Below are 24,829 nucleotides of genomic sequence, written 5' to 3'. Positions count from 1 at the left end.
AGGGAGGGGTGGGAGCGGAGCGGGGTGGGTGGGAGCGGAGCCATGGCACTTCACCAAGAAAGTGAATAAAATGAATGTATCTAAAACTAAAATACATCTAGACATCCATTCTTGTGACAAGTACTTCCGGAAGGAGGGAGTAATATAGACCAACAGTCAATTTTTTCAGGAGGATTTGAAAAACTTGCAAGCTCCAGGCTGAACCTAATCATGTCTTTAACGAGCAAGAGCTAACTGAAGCATCATCCAGGACACCAACTGAATCATCAACAGAAATGACAGGTTGTATAGATGACAGAATTACGAGCCGATGCTGCGAGCGCCTAGCGATTGCACCGTCGATTGATCTGTATTTCCATGGTGATTGTATAGATGTGTACAAGGGTAAAGCAAAGGTCTATACCCTGAAACATGCCTCCTATTGAGGAGGTGAGCATAGGATTATAGGAGATGACAAGCTCACAGATATTGTAATGTACACAACAACAAAATGACTGACCCAGTTGGGGTGTAACTCTGATACGACTAGGTGCCTAATAAAGAAAAACTAACAAAGCTTCGTCATTTGATACAGACACCAAGACGCCACCAAACTCCTGAATCATCAACAATCCATGGCAGTGAGAGACAGGCCTGGCTACTTGGGTATAAAGCTGTTGCCACTCCCCTCCATTACACCAGATGATGTATAGTCTAGCTCACTTTATTTTCTGACAACTAATGAACGCAACAACTGATTGCTAAATTGTTAAAAATGAACATAGTCAAACACTTTTAAGGAACATATTCATCCTCAGTAAAATTTGCATACAAGCGATGAAAACACTATCTTACCAAAAAATGTCCATTCATCCCAGCCGAGGATATCTCCCTAACAGTTCTTTGAAGAAACAACAGTAATAGAATTAACGTCCCATGATGTTCATGTCTAGCAAAATATTTCCATGGAGCCAGCAACTTGATTGACTATCCAAACAAACAACGCATCGAATTCAAAACTTCCAGAAATGTGGCATCTCCTTGTATGATCCCTGATCCCACCTATTCAACAAAGCTATCAGTCAAGCAAGCATGACAATGAGGTAGATGCATCTACACAAAAGATAGTCCAAAATAGATGCATCCCAGGGGTAGTTACCCGTCCCATATACTATCACGTGGTAGCATATATACTACTTTATCATTCTAAATATGTTTGCATGGTATATCTAAGATATTTGCTATACGAAGAAATTGCATGCGAGTCCATAGTTTATTCTATATTTTAAAAATACATTTGTAGGTGTAAAACAATATACTTCCCCCGCTCCTAAATATAAGTCTTTTTAAAGGTTTTACTAGGGGCTACATACAGATGTATATAGACATACTTTAGAGTATGGATTCACTAATTTTGCTCCGTATGTAGCCCCCTAGTGAAATCTTTAGAAAGACTTATATTTAGAAACGGAGGGAGTATATACTATAAAAACATTACATACTACTCCCTCCGTTTCAAAATTCTTGTCTTAGATTTTTCTAGATATGAATGCATCTAGATACTAAAACGTGACTAGATGCATCCACATCTAGACAAAACCAAGACAATAATTTTGGGACGGAGGGAGTACCTAAAAAGTAATCCCTCCGTTCCTAAATATAACTTTTTTTTAGAGATTTCGATATGTGGACTATATACGGAGCAAAATGAATGAATCTACACTCTAAAATATGTCTATATACATTTGTATATAATCTGTATTGAAATCTCTAAAAAAACTAATATATTTAGGAATACTGTCCAAATACTACATACTACACGTACATACTGTCCAAATATTCTTATATACTGTCCAAATATTCTTATATACTACATACTACACGTACATACTCTCAGTTTTAATGGATACTACATACAACATACTCCCTACGTCCCAAAATAAGTGTCGCTGCATTAGTACTAAATTTGTACTAACTTGGTACTACTAAATTTGCGACACTTATTTTGGGACCGAGGGAGTACAAAACTCACGTGAGGACAACTACCACTGATGGTAGGAAACATTATATATGTGGTCGGACCCTGGACCCTGCGCAAGCAAGAGCTACGTGCACCCGGCTGCCCTATTTTTAACCATATCTTTCATCTCATGTATCATTTTTTACCCATACTGATGAGGACATCCCAACCAATAACACTACACCAACCATCGATGGACCTATAACAAGAAGTCCTGCCAAACTTATATGTGACCAGGTGAACGCTAACTTAAGTTTATCTTATAAACTTGATGAAATGGTTGTGCCTTCATCTCCATGGTTGTTGGGTGAACTTAGGTACACAATGAAGGAATACAACAACATATGAGCTCATGAAGAAACAAGTTGAAGAAAACAAGTTTCAAGTGAATCTGTTTTCTGCAGATTTTTTGCCTCTGATCTTTGGCTGTGCCCCACCCATATGGAACAGAGACGAGGCCTTTGGGCTAAACCAACAGAAGCTCCTTGAAGTTTACTTTCCAACCCAAAATACCTCACATCATTTGAAGTTGTGTAGCTCAAGATATTCAAGTTTTGATGGAAGGTGTTCAGGCTGATAAACGCTTCACGAATTTCCAAGGAAATCTCCAATAAATAACTCACCAAGTTGACTACTCTTCACCCAAGGGAGGCATACGAATTCTGCACCATTTTGAACCCTTTTCACACCTAGCTAAGGGGGTTGTCCCTGCTATAAAACCCCATCTCCCCCATCTTGTTAGGGGCCTTTTATCAAACCAAAAACAGCTATAAGCTTTGCAGCCAAGACTGCTTGAGATCCGAGAGATCTTGCTACCTTTGCTCTTGTGAGTTCATTCGGATTCGCAAGGAGCCTCTGGTTCCCCTTACCTCATGCTCTACAGTTCCGGCCGTTTTGTGTGGGTTAGTCCCGGTTTGTGGTTCTGCAATTGTTCGGACAGCGGGTTGGAGTTCTTGTAGCTTCAGTCAGCCATCCCTAACGTACGGGTCGCATCCAACCTTGGCAGGTATAAAGCTAGTTATCCCCGCTGCTTGCAGCTAGTTACCCTCCCCGATTGGATCCTACGCCATGATGATCGGGCCACCCTCGGGCGTGAATCCCTCAACGGGTTTGTGCCTGTCATCTTGGTACCAGAGCTTTCGTTTACACGGTAGGATTTGCTATCATAGTTCATCTTGTTATCATCCCTTTAGATCGGTAGGTTTTGTTGCAAAAAAATTCTGTCCTATAGTCCAAAGCCTCACCAAAAATAAATCCCAAAACCTTGTTGGTGCTGAGATCTTGTTGTTGCATTCCTTGTATGTTTTTCATCTTTTAGATCTGCACCATGTTCATCGTTGTAGTAGTTTTCAGATTTCGTTGTGTTGCTTAGAAAGAGGAAAAAACAGAAAAACAAGAAAGAAAAGAAGTGCAAAAAAAAGAGAAAGAAAGTGTTGAGCAAGTTCCAAAAGTTTAGTTCCGTAGAAAATTTAAGAAAGTTTTGTGTGAGCTGTTTGCTTTTCAATCTTGGTGCAAGGTCTCATATTCCCATCAAAAATCTTGGTTTGCATCAACTTGATTTCAGCACAAGCCCTCTTTGTTTACCCCACCTAGAGCTCCGCCAAAAACCGAAGCTAGTTCTTTGATCCCTGTCTTTCAATCGCCTTAACACATCCGGGAGAACCGTGGTCTGTTTTGAACTCATAAGAACTTTGGTGAGTAAGAGGTGAAGTTGTGTGATTCCACAAAAAAAAAATCCTATCCCACTTTTTTTAGCCCTACTAACATGGCAGGATCTGGTTCGAGTGTTCATGGAGAAAATCAAGGAGGAGATGAGGTTCTGATCTCACGTGCAGAGTTTCAACAGGTGCAGAATGGCATCCTTCAACTTCAACAAACCATGAAGAGGATGCTCAATGAGCGTCCTCCCGCATGGGGCAATGGGGTTCCACACCGACAAGACCTTATTGACCCGCACGGCGAAGCTAGCGGTGAAAACTCCGTGGGAGGTGCTGCCCACAGAGGACATGAAGATGAGTATAGCAACTATGGCGGAGATCATTGGGAAGTTGAAGACGTCGGTGCTGCTACTCGAGGTCGTGGTGCTGCTGCTCATGGAGTGCCGCGCAGAGGACATGATAGAGGGCGAGGCCATGGTCCTCATGGACGCTACTTTGACCCACATGAGTGTACTGCTCGTGGTCATGGTGATGAGTTTGATGACTATGACGGTATTCCGTATCGTCGTGCTGCTGCATATGGTGATGATGGTCGTCGTCATGACCGTCGTGGTCAAGATGATCGTGATAATATTGCAAGAATAAAGTTGCAGGTTCCCAAGTTCACGGGAAAGGAAGATCCGGATGCATATTTTGACTGGGAAGAGCAATATGATCAGATTTTTCGCATCCACAATCTTGCTGATCCAAAAAGGGTAAACCTTGCTTGTGTTGAGTTTTCAGGTTATGCACTCACTTGGTGGAACCAACTACAAGAAAACCAGCTGATATTGGGTCGTCAACACATTGGTATATGGGAAGAAATGAAGCAAGCAATGAGGAGGTGGTTTGTTCCTTCACAATATCAAAGAGATCTCCGAAACAGATTGCAACGCCTCACCCAAGGTACTCGCACGGTGGATGAGTATTATAAAGAGATGGAATCGCTGCTGGTTCGTGCTCGTGTCCATGAAGATGAAGAGTCAAAGATGGCAAGATTTTTGCATGGTCTCAACAATGACATTTCTGATTTTGTGGAGATGTTTCCTTATAACACTCTATAAGATATTTTGGATCAAGCAAAGCGCACGGAGAGGAAGGTGCAGCGGAGTGGCCATAGACGTTCATCTCTGAACCGCACCACCACACCATGGCATAGGTCGCAGCCAAGTTCCTCTCATGGCGGTTCTCAGTTTTAGCAAACTCCTACTACCACACGGCGACCAGCAGCATCTTCGGCATCATCACCGGCTCCTCGCAATGGTGACAAACGTGTTGTTGTTGCTGCTGCAAGTACCAATAATTCCACAACTGTACCATCAACTCGTAGCTGAGATATTGAGTGTTGGAAGTGCAAAGGGCGTGGTCACATCGCTTCCGAGTGTCCAAACCAAAAAATCCTATTGATCAATGAACAAGGTGAATGGAAATCTGAGAGTGAACATGAAGATGATGGAACACAAACTGAGCATGAAGTTGGAGAAGGAGAGACACATTCTTGTGATATTCAGCCCGACATGGGGGATTGCTTTGTTTCCCGTCGTGTACTTAGTATTAATGCAGCTAGAGAAGAGAAAGGGCAGCAACATAATATTTTTCACACCCGTGGCACCATCAAGAACAAGGTTTGTAGTATTATTGTTGACAATGGCAGTTGCTATAACATTGCAAGTTCAGATTTGGTGGAGAGGTTGGGACTGAAACAAAGAAGACACCCAAGTCCCTACAAGATGCAATGGCTTAATGATTGTGGAACGCTGCGAGTAAGTAACATGGTCACCGTTCAGTTTTTCATTGGAAAGTATCAAGATCAAGTGGAACGTGATGTGGTGCCAATGCAAGCATGTCAATTGTTGCTGGGAAGACCTTGGTTGTTTGATCATGATGTGCAAATCAGCAGCCGTGCTAATCGTCTCTCGTTCCAATACAAGGGAGAACGCATATCCTTGCTCCCTTTGACACCCGAAGAAATATTGATGGATGATATGAAAAGGAAAGAGAGAGTGAGTGAGAAACACTTGAGTGAGATCCACCAACATAGTGAGCGAGAGAATCCAAAGCCAAATAACACCCCACAGCTTAAATTGACCAAGATATGGGGAAAACAGGGGTTAGTTATGATGGCTAGGAAAAGGGACATGAGGGAATTGAGAGAACCCAATTCCGTTTTCTTTGTACATTTGTACAAGGAAACTTTTCTTTCTACTAATGACTTACCCTGTACCACTCCTAGTGTTGTTGCTGAAATTTTGCAGAGGTATGAAGATGTTTTCCCCAAGGAGGTACCACCAGGGCTGCCACCAAAAAGAGGCATCGAACACCAAATTGATTTAGTCCCGGGTGCTCCTCTGGCAAACCATCCACCATACCGCACAAACCCAGAGGAAATCAAGGAGATTCAGTGACAAGTTCAAGATCTCCTAAGCAAGGGTCATGTAAGGGAAAGTCTCTCTCCTTGTGTTGTACCGGTTCTTTTAGTGCCTAAGAAAGATGGAGCTTCTCGAATGTGTATGGATTGTAGACCTATTAACAACATAACCGTGAGGTATAGGCATCCCATACCTAGACTTGATGATATGCTTGATGAACTTAGTGGCTCCACTATCTTTTCTAAAATTGACTTGCGAAGTGGCTACCACCAAATTAGAATGAGAGGGTGATGAGTGGAAAACTGCTTTCAAAACAAAATCTGGTTTGTATGAGTGGTTAGTCATGCCATTTGGATCGACAAATGCACCTAGTACATTCATGAGATTGATGAATCGTGTGCTTAGAACCTTCATTGGCAAGTTTGTGGTTGTTTACTTTGATAACATCCTCATTTATAGCAAAACTTTTGAAGAACTTGTTGAACATATCCGTTGTGTGCTTGCTGTCCTAAGGGAGGAGAAATTATATGCTAACAAGGAAAAGTGCACATTTTGCACCGACAAAGTTGTGTTTCTTGGCTTTGTTGTTTCAGGTCAAGGTGTGGAGGTAGATGAGGAGAAGGTCACAGCCATCCGTGAGTGGATGCCTCTACAAAATGTGAGCCAAGTACGAAGCTTTCTTGGCCTTGCTGGTTTCTACCGTCGATTTGTGAAGGATTTCAGCACCATTGCTGCCCCAATGAACGAGCTCACAAAGAAAGTACCCTTCAAGTGGGGTCTTGCACAAGAGAAGGCCTTTCAAGAGCTGAAAGATAAGTTGACAACCGCACCATTGTTGCTCTACCCGACTTTGATAAGACTTTTGAAATTGAATGTGATGCAAGTGGTGTTGGTATTGGAGTGCTAATGCAAGAAGGTAGGCCTATTGCATATTTCAGTGAGAAGCTAAGTGGTCCAACTCTCAATTATTCTGTTTATGACAAAGAATTATATGCACTTGTAAGATCTTTGGAGACATGACAACATTATTTGTGGCCTAAAGAATTTGTGATACATTCCGACCATGAATCTTTGAAGCATCTTAGAGGTCAACTAAAACTGAACCGTAGGCATGCAAAATGGAATGAATTCATAGAATATTTTCCCTATATTGTCAAGTACAAGAAAGGAAAAGATAATGTTGTTGCTGATGCCTTGTCTAGACGTCATATCTTACTTTCCCAACTAGATGCTAAAATTCTTGGACTGCAAAGTATAAAAGAATTATATGCTCAAGATACATATTTTGCTGAACCATATTCCAAATGCAATATGGGAAAAGGATGGGAAAAGTTTCATATGCATGATGGTTTCTTGTTTCGAGCTAACAAATTGTGCATTCCAGATTGCTCTGTTCGTTTACTATTATTACAGGAAGCACATGCTAGTGGTCTCATGGGACATTTTGGTGCCAAGAAAACTGAGAGTGTGCTGATTGACCATTTCTTTTGGCCAAAGATGAGACGTGATGTCGAACGCTATGTGCTGCGTTGTGAAATCTGCCGCAAAGCTAAGTCCCGTTTGAACCCTCGTGGACTTTATACTCCTTTATTTATCCCTAGTGTACCATGGGCAGATATTTCAATGGATTTTGTTCTTGGTTTACCACGTACTAAGAGAGGGAGTGATTCAGTTTTTGTGGTGGTTGATAGGTTTAGTAAGATGGCTCATTTTATCCCATGCCACAAGAGCGATGATGCTTCACACATTGCTGATTTGTTTTTCAGGGAAGTGGTGCGGCTAAATGGTGTACCTCAAACAATTGTTTCAGATCGTGACACCAAGTTTTTGAGCTATTTTTGAAAAACGTTGTGGGCAAAGCTGGGAACAAAGCTCCTGTTTTCAACCACATGTCACCCACAAACGGATGGACAAACTGAAGTTGTCAACCGCACACTATCCATGATGCTGAGAGCAGTTTTGAAGAAGAATCTGAAGATGTGGGAAGCCCCCACGTGGAGTTTGCGTACAACAGGGTGGTACATTCGACCACTAAATTTTGCCCTTTTGAAGTTGTTTATGGTTTCAAACCTGCTGCTTCCATAGACCTTTTGCCTTTGCCATTGCAGGAACGAACCAATCTTGATGCAAGTAAGCGTGCTGAATTTGTGAAGAAAATTCATGAGAAGACCAAAGAAAACATTGAGAAGATGACCGAGCAGTACGCAAAGAGAGCAAACAAAGGAAGAAAGAAGATGTTGTTTGAAGAAGGTGACTTGGTGTGGATACAACTAAGGAAGGATCGTTTCCGGATCAGCGCAAATGCAAGTTGCAGCCTCGTGGAGATGGCCCTTTCAAGGTTCTTGCGAAGATATAAATGACAATGCCTACAAGATTGATCTTCCAATGGATTATGGCGTTAGTCCAACTTTCAATGTGTCCGACCTCTCCCCATACTTTGGACCATCAGAGTCGAGGACGACTCCTTTTCAAGAGGGGGAGGATGAGATGAGGACATCCCAACCAAGAACAGTACACCAACAATCGATGGACCTCCAACAAGAAGTCGTGCAAAACTTATATGTGACCAGGTGAATGCTAACTTAAGTTTATCTTATAAACTTGATGAAATGGTTGTGCCTTCATCTCCATTGTTGTTGGGTGAACTTAGGTACACAATGAAGAAATCCAACAACATAAGAGCTCATGAAGAAACAAGTTGAAGAAAAAAAATTGAAGAAAAAAAATTCAAGTGATTCTGTTTTCTGCAGATTTTTTGCCTCTGATATTTGGCTGTGCCCCACCCATATGGAACAGAGACGGGCCTTTGGGCTATACCAAAGGAAGATCCTTGAAGTTTACTTTCCAACCCAAAAAACCTCACATCATTTGAAGTTGAAGGATAAGTCTCTGTACTAGGGTCTTTGTGGGGCTGCAGCACATGGTCCTTGTGGCTGTTAGGATAGAATCCTTGACCACCAAGGACTAGCAGTTAGGATAGCATCTTAGACTATGCTTGGCTGGCTAGCAGCCTATAAATATGTATCCCCAACCCCTCAGGTTGGTATGGCATTGTGTGATAAATAAACCAACGAAAATTGTCCAACTCTCCTAGTGTCATCTACAACTATCAATGCTCAGGCTGAAAAGTCTAACAAGTGATATCAGAGCCTCGTTGTCTTGTACCCTGAGTGCTCACCTCTCTTATCGGGAGCTGAGCAGCCCAAGCCGGTAACAGCAGTTGCTCCGACTGCCCCTGGTTACCTCCCTCCCTCCGGACTGTCAAGCAGCAGCTCGTCAGAAGCAGCCTCTTCTTCACGCAACAGCCCCCTGCAGCAAGCCATCGGGAGCTGAGCAGCCCAAGCCGGTAACAGCAGTTGCTCCGACTGCCACTGGTTACCTCCCTCCCTCCGGACTGTCGAGCAGCAGCTCGTCAGAAGCAGCCTCTTCTTCACGCAACAGCCCCCCTGCAGCAAGCCATGTCTGCAGGTCGCTCTGCTACCTCGAGCACGCGGCGCCGGCAGGAGGCCGAGGGCGCCGTGGCAGAGGAGCGTGAGCGAGCGGCTACAGCAGCCGCTGTTGCGGCAAGGGCATCGAGGCTGGCTGCGGCGGAGCTGGCAGCAGCCAGAGCGGAGGTAGAAGCAGCAGCAGTGGAGGCAGCACCTGAGGCTACGGCAGACGCCTAGGCACTCCGCGGCAGCTCCGGCAGCTCCAACAGCTCCGCGCCTGCGGACGACGGCGCCAACGCGGACCGCACCAATGTGGCGCGAGAGCTGACGGCGGAGTGGGCAGCCAAGCACGCCCGTGCACATCGCGATGGCGCTCCAGCTGGAGGTGCGCACGGCGATGGCGGCTGCGACGACGACCGGGACCGCGGCCTCTACGAGGTTCGGACTGTGGTCAGGGATGTTGGTCCCGGTGTTGGGTGGCCTACCCTCACCAAAACCGACTACGTCGAGTGGGCCGCGATCATGAAGATCAGGCTCCAGGTGCGGCATTTGTGGGAGGCGGTCCAGGACAACAACGTCGACCACCAAGAGGATCGACGGGCGATGGACGCCCTCATCGCCGCAGTCCCACCCGATATGCAGTTCTCGCTTTCCAACAAGCGGACTGCCAAGGAGGCTTGGGACGCCATCGCCGCGACACGCATCAGCAGCGACCATGCTCGCAAGTCCACACAGCAGACACTTCGTAAGGAGTGGGAGAGCCTGGCCTTCAAGCCAGGTGAGGACGTTGATGACTTTGCTCTCCGTCTCAACACTCTGCTGCAGAAGATGGTGAAGTTCGGCAATGCAACCTACACCGAGGAGAGAGCTGTCGAGAAGCTTTTTCGGTGCATCCCTGAGAAGTACAAGCAGATGGCTCGCTCGATTGAGTCTTCTTCCACGACGGGCGGCCGCAGGCGCGGCAAGCAGCGCAAGGCGCGAAGAGGCCCCCCGGGCAAGGCAAAAGGACGTGCCAAAGGTGACGCCCGCGGAGGCGCCAAGGACGGCGCCGCTAGCAAGCCAAGCCGGCACAGGACAACAGTTGCCACAACTATGGCCAGCTTGGCCATTGGGCCAATGAGTGTCGACACCCAAGACACGGCCAGGCTCACGTCGCACAGGCGGAGGAGGAGACGGGGCTCTGTTCATGGCGCATGCAAGCATCGAGCTACCTTCCGCGACACCAGCCGCAAAGGCTCTCCTCCACCTCGACGAGCCAAAAGCGCACGCTCTTCTCGGCGATGGATCCGGGAAGGACAAGACTGCGGGGTGGTGCCTCGATACCGGCGCCACCCACCACATGACCGGTCGAAGGGAATTCTTCGCCGAGCTCGACTCCGATACGCGAGGCTCAGTCAAGTTTGGGGATGCCTCTGTCGTGGACGGGAGAGCACCGGCTGCTCACATGTGTCTACTACATCCCCGCGCTAAGGAACTCGATCATCAGCTTGGGACAGCTGGATGAGAACGTCTCACACATGTTCATCGAGCATGGGGTCCTACGCATCTGGGATCGCCAACGTCGCCTTCTCTCCAAGGTACCCATAGGTGAAAATCGACTCTACATTTTTGACGTGCAGGTGGCACAACCCGTCTGCCTTGCTGCTCGTCGGGACGACGAGGCGTGGCAATGGCATGAGCGCTTTGGGCATCTTCATTTCAAGGCCCTGAAGCGCCTAAGTGCAAAGGAGATGGTGCGAGGCCTGCCATGCCTCGACCATGTGGAGCAGTTCTGCGACATCTGCGTGTTGACGAAGCAGAGGCGACTCCCCTTTCCCCAGCAGGCGAGTTTCCGGGCCAAGGAGAGGCTAGAGCTCGTGCACGGAGATCTGTGCGGCCCGATGACGCCAGCCGCACCAGGAGGTCGACGACCTCTCTCGCTACATATGGGTGATGGTCCTCGGCAGCAAGGGAGAGGCAGCGGACGCCATCAGGCACGCAGGTTGTTGCGGAGGCGGAGAGCAGCCGCAAACTACGCATGCTACGCACTGACAACGGCGGCGAATTCACGGCGGCTGAATTCGCGTCGTACAACGCTGATGAGGGCATCCAGCGCCACTACGCGTCGTACAGCCCGCAGCAGAACGGTGTCATCGAGCGGCGCAACCAGACGGTTGTGGGGATGGCTCGGGCTCTCCTCAAGCAGAGAGGGATGCCGGCTGTTTTCTAGGGAGAGGCGGTGCTGATGGCCGTCTACATCCTCAATCGCTCGCCTACTAAGGCACTCGACGGCAGGACGCTGTACGAGGCCTGGCATGGGTGGAAGCCGGCGGTCTCCCACTTGCGGGTCTTTGGCTGCCTTGCGTTCGCCAAGGAGCTCAGCCACATCGGCAAGCTCGACGACAGGAGTACTCCGGGAGTTTTCATCGGCTACGCGGAGGGCTCAAAGGCCTATAGCATCCTCGACCCAAAGACACAGCGTGTGCGCACGGCGCGAGACGTCGTGTTCAACGAAGGGCGAGGGTGGAAATGGGACAAGGCGGTGGACGACGGCTCAACGCCGACGTATGACGACTTCATTGTTGAGTACGTCCACTTCAAGGAAGTCGGGGAAGCAAGCAGCTCCTCTTCGCCGAGCATGTCGACCCCAACCCCCCAAAACTCCATCGATCCTGGTGCCTGCTACGTCGATGGCACCACAACCGGCGACGCCACATACTCCAGCCCCTGCAGTCACCCCTCCGGGCTTGTCTTCATCAGCACCAGCTCACGTCGAGCACAGCCCGGTGAAGTTCGCTTCCCCGCTCACTCACGACGAGGAGCGCGTCGACGCGTATCATGGCGGCGAACCGCTGCGGTATCATAAGATGGATAATCTACACGGCGACCAACCGCTGCGGTATCATACGATGGATAATCTACCCGGCGACCAGCCGGTGCCGGGACTGGTGCCACGCGACCTGGAGGCGCAGCTACAACTCGCGTGTGAGGACGGCGAACCTTGGTCCTTTGCAGAGGCCGAGAAAGTCGCGGCATGGCGTCGAGCAGGACCGCACCTAGGAGCTCGCTGACCTCCCTCGTGGTCACCGCGCAATCACCCTTAAGTGGGTGTTCAAGCTGAAGAGGGATGGAGCCAGCGCCATCATCAAGCACGAGGCTCGCTTGGTGGCCCGAGGCTTTTTGCAGTAGGAAGGAGTCGACTTCGACGACGCTTTCGCTCTCGTGGCACGGATGGAGTCCGTGCGACTTTTCCTTGCGCTAGCTGCCAAGGAGGGCTGGCGTGTCCATCACATGGATGTCAAGTCGGCATTCCTTAACGGCGACTTGAAGGAGGAAGTCTACGTGCATCAGCCGCCAGGATTTGCGATCCCCGGCCAGGAAGGCAAGGTACTCCGCCTGCGTAAGGCTCTCTATGGCCTACGGCAGACACCTAGGGCGTGGAACGCCAAGCTGGACTCCACGCTAAAGAAGATGGGCTTCGAGCAAAGGCCGCATGAGGCGGCCGTCTACCGACGGGGCAGTGGAGGAAATGCCCTGCTGGTGGGCGTCTATGTTGACGACCTGGTGATCACCGGCATCAAGGATGCAGAGGTGGCGGCGTTCAAGGAAGAAATGAAGGCCACCTTCCAGATGAGTGATCCGGGGCTCCTCTCCTTCTATCTAGGGATCGAGGTGCACCAGGATCACTCCGAGATCGCGCTTCGACAGAGGCTGAAACTGAGCCGCGACAGCACAACGGAGGAAGTGGACGCTACGCAGTACCGATGCCTCGTGGGGAGCCTTCGCTACCTCGCCCACACACGGCCGGACCTGGCATTCTCCGTCGGCTACGTTAGTCGGTTCATGGAGCGACCAACGACGGAGCACTATCAGGCAGTGAAGAGGATCATCCGCTACGTGGCGGGGACCCTCGACCACGGCCTCCACTACCCTAGGTGTCCGGGGGCGGGACACTTTGTCGGGTACAGCGATAGCGACCACGCCGGTGACATCGACACCAGCAAGAGCACGAGCGAGATCCTCTTCTTCCTCGGCAAGTGTCTCATGAGCTGGCAGACGGTCAAGCAACAGGTGGTGGCCCTGTCCAGCTACGAGGCCAAGTACATAGCGGCCTCCACCGCCTGCACTCAGGCGCTCTGGCTCGCTCGACTGCTTGGTGATCTCCTCGTCCGAGACACCAGAACGGTGCAGCTCCTGGTGGACAGCAAGTCCGCCCTGTCCCTGGCAAAGAACCCCGTTTTCTATAAACGGAGCAAGCACATCCGACTGAGGTATCACTTCATCCGAAGCTGTTTGGATGAAGGGAGCATCGAGGCGAGCTACATCAACACCATGGACCAGCTCGCAAACCTGCTTACCAAGCCTCTTGGGAGAATCAAGTTCCTCGAACTCTGCTCCAGGATCGGGATGATTCGACTCTCCCACAAGACGACGTACAAGACTTAGGGGGAGAATGATGGATAAGTCTCTACTAGGGTCTTTGTGGGGCTGGAGCACATGGTCCTTCGTGGTGGTGCAACACATGGTCCTTGTGGTTGCTAGGATAGAATCCTTGACCACCAAGGACTGGCAGTTAGGATAACATCTTAGACTAGCATCTTAGCATTATCTTAGACTAGCATCTTAGCATATGCTTGGCTGGCTAGCAGCCCATAAATATGTGTCCCCAACCCCTCAGGTTGGTATGGCATTGTGTGAGAAATAAACCAACGAAAATTGTCCCAACTCTCCTAGTGTCATCTACAACTATCAATGCTCAGGCTGAAAGGTCTAACAGAAGTTGTGTAGCTCAAGATATTCAAGTTTTGGTGGAAGGTGTTCAGGCTGATAAATGCTTCGCGAATTTCCAAGGAGCTCTCCAATAACTCACCAAGTTGACTACTCTTCACCCAAGGGAGGCATACGAATTCTGCACCATTTTGAACCCTTTTCACACCTAGCTGAGGGGGGTTGTCCCTGCTATAAAACCCCATCTCCCCCATCTTGTTAGGGGCCTTTTGTCAAACCAAAAACAGCTATAAGCTTTGCAGCCAAGACTGCTTGAGATCCGAGAGATCTTGATACCTTTGCTCTTGTGAGTTCATTCGGATTCGCGAGAAGGAGCCTCTGGTTCCCCCTACCTCGTGCTCTACAGTTCCGACCGTTTTGTGTGGGTTAGTCCCAATTTGTGGTTCTGCCATTGTTCGAACAACGGGTTGGAGTTCTTGTAGCTTCGGTCAGCCATCCCCAACGTACGGGTCGCATCCAACCTTGGCAGGTATAAAGCTAGTTATCCCCACTGCTTGCAGCTAGTTACCCTCCCTGATTGGATCCTACGCCGTGAAGATCGGGCCACCCTCGGCGTGAATCCCTCACCGGGTTTGTGCCTATCACATACCTTCCCCAAAAAAGTACTCCATCAATTTCAAAAAGGATCGGGTGCATCTTAGCAATAACTCACATACCAAGGAAGAGTTAAGAGGCGTTGTTTAGCCTTCATGCATTGGCTCATGGAGCCGCTGCTATGCATTGATTCATTGTGCCTCGATTTCATAGCACACATTGTAATGTGGGGCAAAATGGAAAAAAAATAAGACATGATCTACTATGAAATGGAGGGAGTATGAATTTTTAGAAGAAATTGTCCTGGAACTGCACTATCCAACTACATGGCCAGAGTTGTGATGATTTTGTTGCACAAGAAAAGCATGGGAATTCTGAACCGCGGGATGTCCTTCAGTCATTATCCTACATAACAAACATTTAAATATATTTGGAAGACCAACTGTTCATATTTGCACTGCAAGTTCAAAACAGAAACGAGTGCATATTTCCTGCCATTGATGTGACAGTATGAAATATCATATTTGCAGTAAGATTGTCTTTTTCAAGAAAATTGTCTGCCTAGAAAAATACCTTCAGCATACTGTAGCACCAAATGTAGAACTCATGCATTAACAGGGTCTCTAGAAGCTAGGCCATCTTTCATGCTACTATTGCATACTCCATCCCCTCAATGAAGTTGACCATCCACACAAGTTAGAGTAGGCTTTGCGGCAACTTCACCATTGATGTCATCTGATGTTTCAAGCACCGAAACTGTTATGCCTGCTTCATTAGAGCTCTCAACTATAGCACCCACTTCAATTGTTGCAACCTTAACTTCACTCTTGTCACTTCCAATAGAATTTGTTTCATCCAATGATCTCTCTGCTGATACTACAAGATCAACTGCAGAATGACGGTTGTCTTTAATAACAGCAGCAGCATTACTAGTTAAACCGCCAACAAATGTTTTATTTTTAGCTGTATAGGCATCTATTGATCTTTCATCTACCAGAACTTGCAAACATTTAACTTCTAGTGAGCTTTGCGTATCACCACCATCAGCAAGAATAGTTTTGAACTCATGGTTATCAGGCTTTCGACCCATAGTGACTAAAGGAACTTCAGTATTAGCAGGAACTACACAAGACTTCTGATCTTCTTGAGTAGTATCAAAGCGGACAGAGATGGAATTGGGGCTGAAAATAGATTCAGGTCTCTCTTTTACAATAACAGCATCAATAGAATGTAAACTAGGTGGGCAATTTTCACATTTCCCAAGCTCATTAGATGAACATGGACATTGATCCAATGTCACTGGAATAGCCGATGAACCTGCAGAACTGGAACTAGATTTATCTTCAGGCTTCTCTTCTGCAACAATTTTATCAGCAACCAATGTCAAATCTGTTTCTGCGTATTTCATTTTTTCTGTAATGTCAGCTTCAGCCTTGCAAGGCATGTCATCTTCACTTGTATGCAAATTAACACCAGCTATGGAAACTGGAGAAATAGTTTCTTTAGTTTTTTTGTCAGAAACAGGAGGAAGGTTAGATGCCAAGCCTGAAGAGCTCTCAATCAAAGCACAAGTGACATGATCCTTGGTTTCAGGATAACCACCCACAGCAAATTCTTGAGAAACATGAACAGGTGTAAGGGATCCACTTGCTTCCCCAAACGTTTGAGAAGCTGTCTTGTCAAATTCAACGGCGTTAACTGCATGAATAGGGAGCAATGTTGAAATATAAAACTACAGAACTACAATACTCCTAACAGGGAAATCAGGGAAAAACTATTCTCAAAATAGTTTGGATTTTGACCTGTCCCAGAAGTGGTTTGTCGATTCACTAGAGCTGTTGGCAGCAAGCACTTCTCCAGAAGACCAGTACCATGGATAATCAAGAGATTAAAAGACTTCGTTTTTTGCTTCTTCATAGGGCCAACAGGCTTAAAACCAAAAACTGTAGTCCAGGTCTTCTGCATTTCGGGTATGGCAGGTATTACTAGTCTTCGAACATTGAGAGAGCAAAGGGCCTACAGAAGAATCAGCCCCAAAACATGTTAGAAATTTATGTGAAAACAAAACAATGCAAACAGAGGTATATCCAGTTATCCAGAGAAGGACTTCCTCAGCTGATAAACACAAAGCTTAAAGCCTTAAACTTGGCTTCGTAATTAAGCAGTAAGTATGAAAATCCAATATAATCCCTTCATCCAACAACTAAAACTCAATACACTTATGCTTTTTCTAAAATACCTCCTGTCGCTCATTAAAACTAAGATAAATTAATGCAATTCCATAATGCTGTCTCTGTTACAGGGTCACCATTATGCAACAGTGCTACAAGGATGCACACCTATAACCACCTATAACTAGGTCGCGGAACCTTACCGGGAGAAGCTTCTACCTTCCATTAGGTCATAACCAACGCAGGGCGCCAGGTTGATTTCCTGGTAGATAGGCAATTGGGCCATCGAAGCCTGGAGTCTGTGATGGCATCGATGCAAAAAAAGGTGTCGGGCGCTTGTTTTTTTTCATGTGGGATAAAAAGCTGTGTGCAGCGGCCGGCTTTGCTAGCGCCCGTGATTATCGTCTACAATTGACACAGAGGGTGCTCAGATGATTTTTATTTTTATTTTTACGATGTTTATTCTTTTTCTAAGTGCCTGTACAAGCGTTTAGCATTGAAGATGGCCTTGGTAGCTTAGGAGCTAGCAACTGTGCAGTTATGAGTCCAATCCTAGTCACATTTCCTTTTTTTCTGTCCTTTTTCTTCATATTTAAAGTTCAAAACAACTCAACGCAGCTCAAAAAAGCATACTCCCATCAATAAAAACAATTCCTGGTTGCAAGAAGTAACTGCCTCTTACGTTCTGGATTTTCTAAAAATGTTCAGGATTTTCAATAATTGTTCTTCAAATTCGAAAAATGTTTTTGCTTAAAAAATATCATGATCTTGAAATCCAAACCTTGACTATAATGTACATTTTGCAGAACAACTATGTGTAGCAGTTAGTTCAGCGCATAGCAGGTATAATAGGTAAGAGATGAAAGGTCACATATTGAAAGTATAAGTTACAAATACATGCTGGCCGCATAACTAGATGAACAAATCAATCGAAAAAATACTACTGTTGTTTACAAAAAATACAGGGACAAATATACAAGAGTATCATTAGCCTGCTATAACAGGGTAGAATTTTTTACGGAGACAATCGATGCAAGTGCACAAGGAATTTTTTTTGGGGGGGGGGGGGGGGGGGGGGGGGCTCCGCATGTCCATATGTACATGGATGTGCAACAAAGATCAGAAACAAATGTCAAACTAAATTACCGATTCAATTGCATTGAGCAGTCGATGGCACATCCCTTGGCCCCGATACATGCCCCTCGTGCCTATGAATGGCATTTCTGCTAAATCAGTTCCATGAATCCTGATTCATGTCGAAGAGACAAATTAAGCACTTTAGGGCTGTGAAATAACATTGATAAATGCAGAACGTCAAAAAATCATGTATGAGTACAGGTTGGTCTCGGTGCCTCAAGAATGGCCTATGAATAAATATGTTCGTTCTTGGAAAATCAGATGTCCAATTGCAATCCAAACTTCAATACTACCTCTGATCCATATTAATTGTCGCTGATTTAATAACATGGATCGGAGGGAGTAACAATGAGTGATTAACTTCTCATCCTAAACACAACATCTCAGGACATGCATGTAGTAGGAAAAATATTAAGTTGAATAATCATGACAGAACTGAAATAACATAAAATGGGGATGGCTAAGGCTCCGATAATATCACAGAAGGCTATTAATCGAACAAACTGTAACAGTGTATGCATATAAAAAATTACCTGACAGTTGCTGCAGATATAACTTCTTCTCCACGCTCCAGGATAAATGTATAGAAGTCACTAAAATTTAAACGATTGAAATCCGACCTGCCATATCATATTACAGGATAAATGACAACCTTAAGAAAGAATGGCCTAGGATGCTCCCAAAAAAATTCCACTGTAAGAGCAGCTACTTCTGGGAAATCATATATATTCATACATATAGCCACAAAGGTTCAGTTCATTCACCTTCCATCGTTAAAATGAATCATTCACTTTTTCTCAGGGTGAACAAGCGCAACAAAGATATACTTACCCACAATTGTATACAACATTGTGAATTATATTAATCCCACTTCTCTCATCAATACGTGGCAAAAAACACTCATTCATAACTGAGAAAGCAACAGCTGTCTTTGAGTTGCAGTGTACCAATTCTGCTTTCCTTTTCATGGGTGCAGCCTCACTATCAGCAAAACAGCGAACCAGACTCCAGGAAAATCCGGCTTCTATATTATTCTTGAACCCAAGAAGCCTTTTTAGTCGTTTATAAACCTGTGTTGTTTCGAAGAACAGAATATAGCCTTAGTGCCCATGCATTTTGATAATCAGAATGAACACAAGAATCTAAATAGTAACAAATACAAGATTTTCAGCTAGGCAGTACATCAAATAATCGAGATGTATCATGTGATCAATAAGTATAAGTTCTCCGAATTGATGTGATACGAAAAAAAAAAACAGAGCGACAGAGATATATGGATATATTACGTTTGAGTTGTGAACTTGATGAGATTTGTCAATATCGTGCTTTTATAGAACCTCTGGAGAGTGAATTTGACTGAACATACACGATAACAAAGTAACAATGAGCAGATAATGACAACGATTACGACAAGCAATTCTACATGCCAGCCAGGAAGATTCAAAATGATAAGAACAATCAGTTAAGCCATATAAAACTTAAGGGCCTGTTTGGGACTGCTCTGCTCCAGAAAAATCTGCTCCGCTCTAGAAAATGCAAGCCAAGCGGGATAGCTCCACGATATACCACTCCACAAAAAACTAGAATCTGGGGTGCAACTCTTTGTTTTTTGTGAAGCTCTCTAGGAGGTGCTCCATAAAATTGTAGAAGCTGGAGTTGGAAGAAAATTACCCACCACTGCCACCAGTAAGTGGATACCCCTTCGTTTCTCCCCTCTCATCCAATCAATAGATCCTTTCCACCAAAATTTTCATTTCTGAAGCTGGAGCTAGATGAAAGCAAAACATTTTCTTTGAAAGAGTTGCAACTCCTGTATGAAACTGCTCCAAAGTGAATTTGGTGGAGCGGAATTGATTTTGATGGAGCAAAGCAGTCCCAAACAGGCCCTAAAATGCACCACTTTAGAGATTCAAATGTTGGAAACACATATAAAGAGGTGGTGTGTGCAACCGCAACGACATATTCTGGAGACAGTACAAGTTGTGGGTATGGCAGAGAGCATAACATGCACCAGGTTCACAGGTATACGCTCTGGTAAAATAGCCAAAAACATCAATTCAACAAAAGTAGCCCAAATCATCATTTCACTGAAGTAATGGACACACAATTAGGCCAACATGTGAACATTCCAGCACCTCAAGCTTCAATGTGGCATATTCCCAGCATACAGAATTAGCCTAAAGTGATCTTTAGTTGCCACCAAAGAAAAGAGAAAGGGTATTATGAGGGGCTAAGAAATGTGAACAAGCTAATACAGGTTGGTTGAAGATTTTATTTTTCTATATACTGAGATACAAGACGTACTTCAGCTTTGACTTGGCCAAATTATCAGTAAAATTGGTTTTTGGTTCAGTCAGGTCTCAACCTAGAACCTGTAACATAACTTTATTGATTTCTTTAATGGAAACTGGCAAGAGCTGGATGCCTTGCTCCCTTCCACTGAAAAAACTGTAACCCACTGAAGCCTGTGAAAAGTAATGCTAAGTGTGCTAGCCATAATTAGCATAAGCAAGAAGGCAAATGTTGCCCTGGCAGAATGGAAAGGCACAACAAGTGATCAATTAACAAACTGGTCCAGGCACATATCAAGTAATTATTGCCAAAAAACAAGAACAGAAAACAATTATGTATATTTCATACCTTTCTACATCCTGGGCTGCAGAAGTGATCAATGGAGGCACCGGGTGGGGTAGAAACGGAGTCCCTCTCAGTTCCAGGTGTACAAATCTGGTGATCTGAAAAACAACAATGTGTAAGAAATTGCCGGAGTGCACAAACTTGTGTGTGTGAGCGCGTGCAACCAAGCACGTGTGTGTTGAAAGGGCTGAGCCATACATTTTCTTGAGCATTGCAAGCAAGAAAGCAACTCAGTGAAAGACGATGTCATTTCTTCAGCAGAGCTGCAGAATTTGCATATACAGCTACGACAATACCAATCTCCAGAAGGCATCTGTAAAGGCATTTAGCACAAATATATAAAAAACAGCATAAAAGCATGTGACAACAAACAAAGAGACATTCCAAGAAAAAAACTAAGTAAAACAAATAAATCAGCATAACGTCCTAGCAAGCAACTCTTTTAAAAGTGGTGGGGCTCAAATCAACTGGAAGGCTTATAAGTGATAGCCCAAATGTTCAGATAATTGTTAACCCAAATACTTGTATGCTCACCTCGATTCCTAAACAAGCCACATGAAAAGTTGAAGTACAGCGATCGCAGCAGAGCAAGTCACCGCCATCACCACAAATACCACAAGTATCATCATCAGGATCATCAGCAGGATCTATCTTGTAAAATCCCTTCTTTTCATGTTGTGATTGCTTATCCCATGCATCAAGTAAGCATTGCAACAATGGAACCCTGCCATCTTCTAGGAAGATGTTTGCATAAGGCTCATGATCTTTTGAACCAGCATGAAGTTCAAACTTAGCAGCTGTGAGAATCTTGGAACAGCATCCACAGTAAATACCATTCCTGGTAATTCTACCATCTAATATTGCCTGAGTTCCTTTTTTGTTCATGTATTTGACCTTCGCATCTTGTGAAACCACCCCCAGATCTATCATCCACGATAAAACCGTCCTTTTCCATTTATATGGAACATAGTTACCCATGCCTTCCATATTACGAGCACTACCACGGACAAGAAGTGCACATCCCTGATGCTTGGCATTTACCTTCTCTTTGTTGTTCTGATACTTGTTTATAGAACTTATACTAGCAGCGGTACCTTTTGAGTTCCTGCTTCTGTTGTTCCCTCCCTTTTTCTCAGCAGAATATTCTTTTTTGACCTTTCTTTTCCGCACAATTCTCTGTAGTATTGCTAGATCCTCTTTTGATATGGCATCAAAGGAAGCATCTGCAACACCTGGTTGACCTGTATGGTTCTCATCCTGTGAACTTTTCACGTGCTCTTGGAACACTGCATAAGCCTTTGTGATTGACCAATAGCTACTACCTTGTGGAGAAACATACACAGAATCTTCATAATCTTTATCCTTCCGGGGCCTTAGATCAATTGTCCATCCATTATCTAATAGTATACCCTTTATCTGATCCCGGAGTTTCTGCTTAAGTGCACTACGAGGTCCTCCCCTTGGTTTCTTCATCATGACATGCTTCTTGGGAGCAGAATCAGATGTGCCCTGCAGATCAGTGACTTCCAATTTTACTTTCTTGGATAAATTCTCTGGTGAACCTTTATGCTCAAGTAATCGCTTCTTGTCATTTTTGTGTTCACCAAGTTCATTTTTCTCATCTTTAAGGCTTGGTGAGGGCTGATGATTGCCTTGTGAGGAGACCTTCAGCTGCACCTTTGAACTTTTCTGTTTCACTGTATGGCCTGAAGAAACTCCCACTACGCTTGGATCGCTTCTCCTCAATATGACAGAGGAGACCAGTTTTCCTGTAACTTTCTTCCTACCATTTAAATCCCGCATTTGGGACTCAATGAGAACACTGCTTTTATCCTTATCCTGTTTATAGCCAGTAAAGGTCTCTTCATCCACCCTACTGTTCCTCGATGGAATCTTGCCAGCAACAGCTTTTAAATCCACCATACAGTTCTTAGCCGCCACCTTCTCATCGCCACTTCCTGTGTCCATCTTACTGGTCTTCATCAAATTCTTACCATCACTGGTCTCCCCATCCAACTTAATGTTCTTGGGAAGAAAGTTTTCATCAGTGTTTTCGCTGACCATCTTATTGTTCTTCAGAAGAAGCTTTAAAACACCAGTCTTCGTCGGAATCTTGCCACCCCCGGCCTCCACCTTAACATTCTTTGGCAGAGTATTGCCATCACTGGTATCCCCATCAACATTCGACTTCTCCGGTGGAATCTTGCTATTGCTGGTTTCCCTGAGCACCTTATTGTTCTTCGGCAGGATCTTCAAAAGACCACTTTTTCCTTGAACCCTTATAACTTCTCCTTGGACAGACCCAGCCAAGCTACCCTTGTCAGTGTTCAGTGGCATGTGTTTCTCATGTTTCAGTGATCCTACTGGCGTCCTCTTGACATCCAAAATTGAGGCCTGCTCCTTGAACTTTGTCTTCATCTCCGGTATGTGTTTCTCATGTTTCAGTGATCCTACTGGCCTCCTCTTGACATCCAAACTTGAGGCCTGCTCCTTGAACTTTGCCTTCATCTCCTCCTTGACCTTTGAGCCAATGGTTGCCTTCATCTCCACCCCACATTTCTCATCAACTCGTCCAGCCCTTACTTCGGGCTTCTCGAACCGCCATTTTGGGAACCCTGGACGCAGCATTTTCCCTACAGTTACATCCTTTGATGCACTTCCACCGTTTCCAACAGCACCAACTTTGGCATCCTCGATTTTGCTCCTCTTGCGGTCAGGCTGTGAGCTACTCCTGCTGTTCTTATCACCCTGAGTAGACTTAACCATGTGGACCTTGTCAGAACTAAGAGGCACCACCTTCTCCTCTGACAGGTCATCATCTTTTTGGCTGCTGGTACTGTTAAGTTCATCTCCCTTGTTCTTTTCTGAACCATCGCTTTGAGTAGTCTTGGCCCCAGGAAGCTCAGAAGTAAGAAGCGCCACTTTCTCCACTGATTGATCACCGTTGCCTAAGAAGGCATTTGGCTCGTCAGACTTGGGCCGCGTCAAGAGGCAGTATTCGTCCGCTTCAGAATCGCTGGACTCCAGCAGCAGCTGTCTCTGTCTCTTCCGCCCTTTCGGCGCCACCACATCCCCCGAGCCACCATGTTGCCGGTCCGAACCCATCTAAAACCTCCTGAAACCGATCCGAGAGCTCAAACTTGTCGCTCGAAATCCATTGCCCAACGCTCCACCCTGGATCGAAAACCACGTCAGAAAATATTTCAGCACCGAAGCTATCCGCGATAAACCCTCGATCGAAATACCGCCCAAAATTGGAAAGGGACGTTCCGGATCGGAATTCAGCGTGATGGGGCTAACCTGGATCGGAGCGGGGGGCGGGGAGCGGAAGCGAGAGAGGGGTTGTATTGCGGCGGCGACGGATTAGGGTTTCAGGATGGCGAGGGGAGAAGGGGTGCGGGGGGAGAAGGGGAAGACGACGAGGCGATGCGCCGGGGTTGTCTGGCTGGCCGGTTCACCTGGTTCTCGCTCTCGCCGTCGGAAGTCCGGCTGGGTCTGCGGATTAATATTGAGTTCAGAGAGGGTGTTCGATACTAAATTCGATTGTGTCGTTGTCTAACGTCGTGTTTCTTTAAAAAGTCCTACGACTTTTTTTTAATCTCAACTAAAAAGTCTCTATTCCCTATCCGTTTCTTTTCAGAAACTAAACAGGGTCTAAAGGTCACTAAATGATATGCAAAAAGATCATATTACCTCCGGTAATGTACTAAAATTTATTAAATGACATGCTAAAAGTAGGGGCACTGTTGGAAAAAATGTCAAAAAAGTCCCAAAAAGTCTCTCTCATAGGGACTTCTTCCTTTAGTCCCAAACACCCCCTTTTAGTCCCTAAAAGTCCCTCATGTTTCTTTCACATGGGACTAAAAGGGACTTTTTTAGTCCCTAGAGCAAAAAGTCCGTGTAAAGAAACACCACCTAAGGCTGGTTGTAATGGGGGAGTACTCCCTCCGCCTGAAAAATATTGTCACTGAGGCATTTTTCAGAAAAACCCTTCACGTTTGCCCGTCCGAACCCGTGCTCCCCCTCCATCTTCCTCCACACACGAGTGGAAGACCAACTCTATCTTCGCCGCCGCGCAGCTCCTCGTACC

General features: G+C 45.8%; 2 protein-coding genes and 1 pseudogene across 4 annotated transcripts; 2 read left to right on the top strand and 1 right to left on the bottom strand.

Annotated features, from left to right (window-relative positions):
• Window positions 1-687: 687 nt before the first annotated feature.
• On the bottom strand, window positions 688-24,241 carry LOC123426104. Of its 3 annotated transcripts, XR_006622017.1 has the most exons (11): window positions 24,040-24,241; window positions 21,274-23,913; window positions 20,938-21,052; window positions 20,743-20,837; window positions 18,934-19,172; window positions 18,636-18,722; window positions 18,112-18,211; window positions 16,597-16,810; window positions 15,368-16,492; window positions 5,563-5,649; window positions 688-1,041 (listed from the first exon to the last, which is right to left on the bottom strand). XR_006622017.1 is itself a non-coding variant. In XM_045109883.1 (9 exons), exons 2-9 carry the CDS (start codon window positions 23,842-23,844, stop codon window positions 15,465-15,467), a joined length of 4,449 nt encoding a protein of 1,482 aa, XP_044965818.1. In that variant the 5' UTR covers window positions 23,845-23,913; window positions 24,040-24,241; the 3' UTR covers window positions 15,259-15,464. The 3 variants fall into 3 exon arrangements, 1 of the variants encoding a protein (XP_044965818.1); XR_006622016.1 differs by lacking the exon at window positions 5,563-5,649; XM_045109883.1 differs by lacking the exons at window positions 688-1,041; window positions 5,563-5,649 and having other exon boundaries at window positions 15,259-16,492.
• Window positions 1,706-4,901, top strand: LOC123426105. The gene has a single exon (XM_045109884.1). It carries the CDS (start codon window positions 3,765-3,767, stop codon window positions 4,758-4,760), a length of 996 nt encoding a protein of 331 aa, XP_044965819.1. The 5' UTR covers window positions 1,706-3,764; the 3' UTR covers window positions 4,761-4,901.
• LOC123426553 lies at window positions 4,896-6,101 on the top strand (annotated as a pseudogene).
• Window positions 24,242-24,829: the final 588 nt, after the last annotated feature.

The sequence above is a fragment of the Hordeum vulgare genome, chromosome 2H (assembly GCF_904849725.1).
Source record: "Hordeum vulgare subsp. vulgare chromosome 2H, MorexV3_pseudomolecules_assembly, whole genome shotgun sequence".
NCBI classification, from domain to species: domain Eukaryota; kingdom Viridiplantae; phylum Streptophyta; class Magnoliopsida; order Poales; family Poaceae; genus Hordeum; species Hordeum vulgare.
This window is presented reverse-complemented; position numbering and strand designations above follow the sequence as displayed.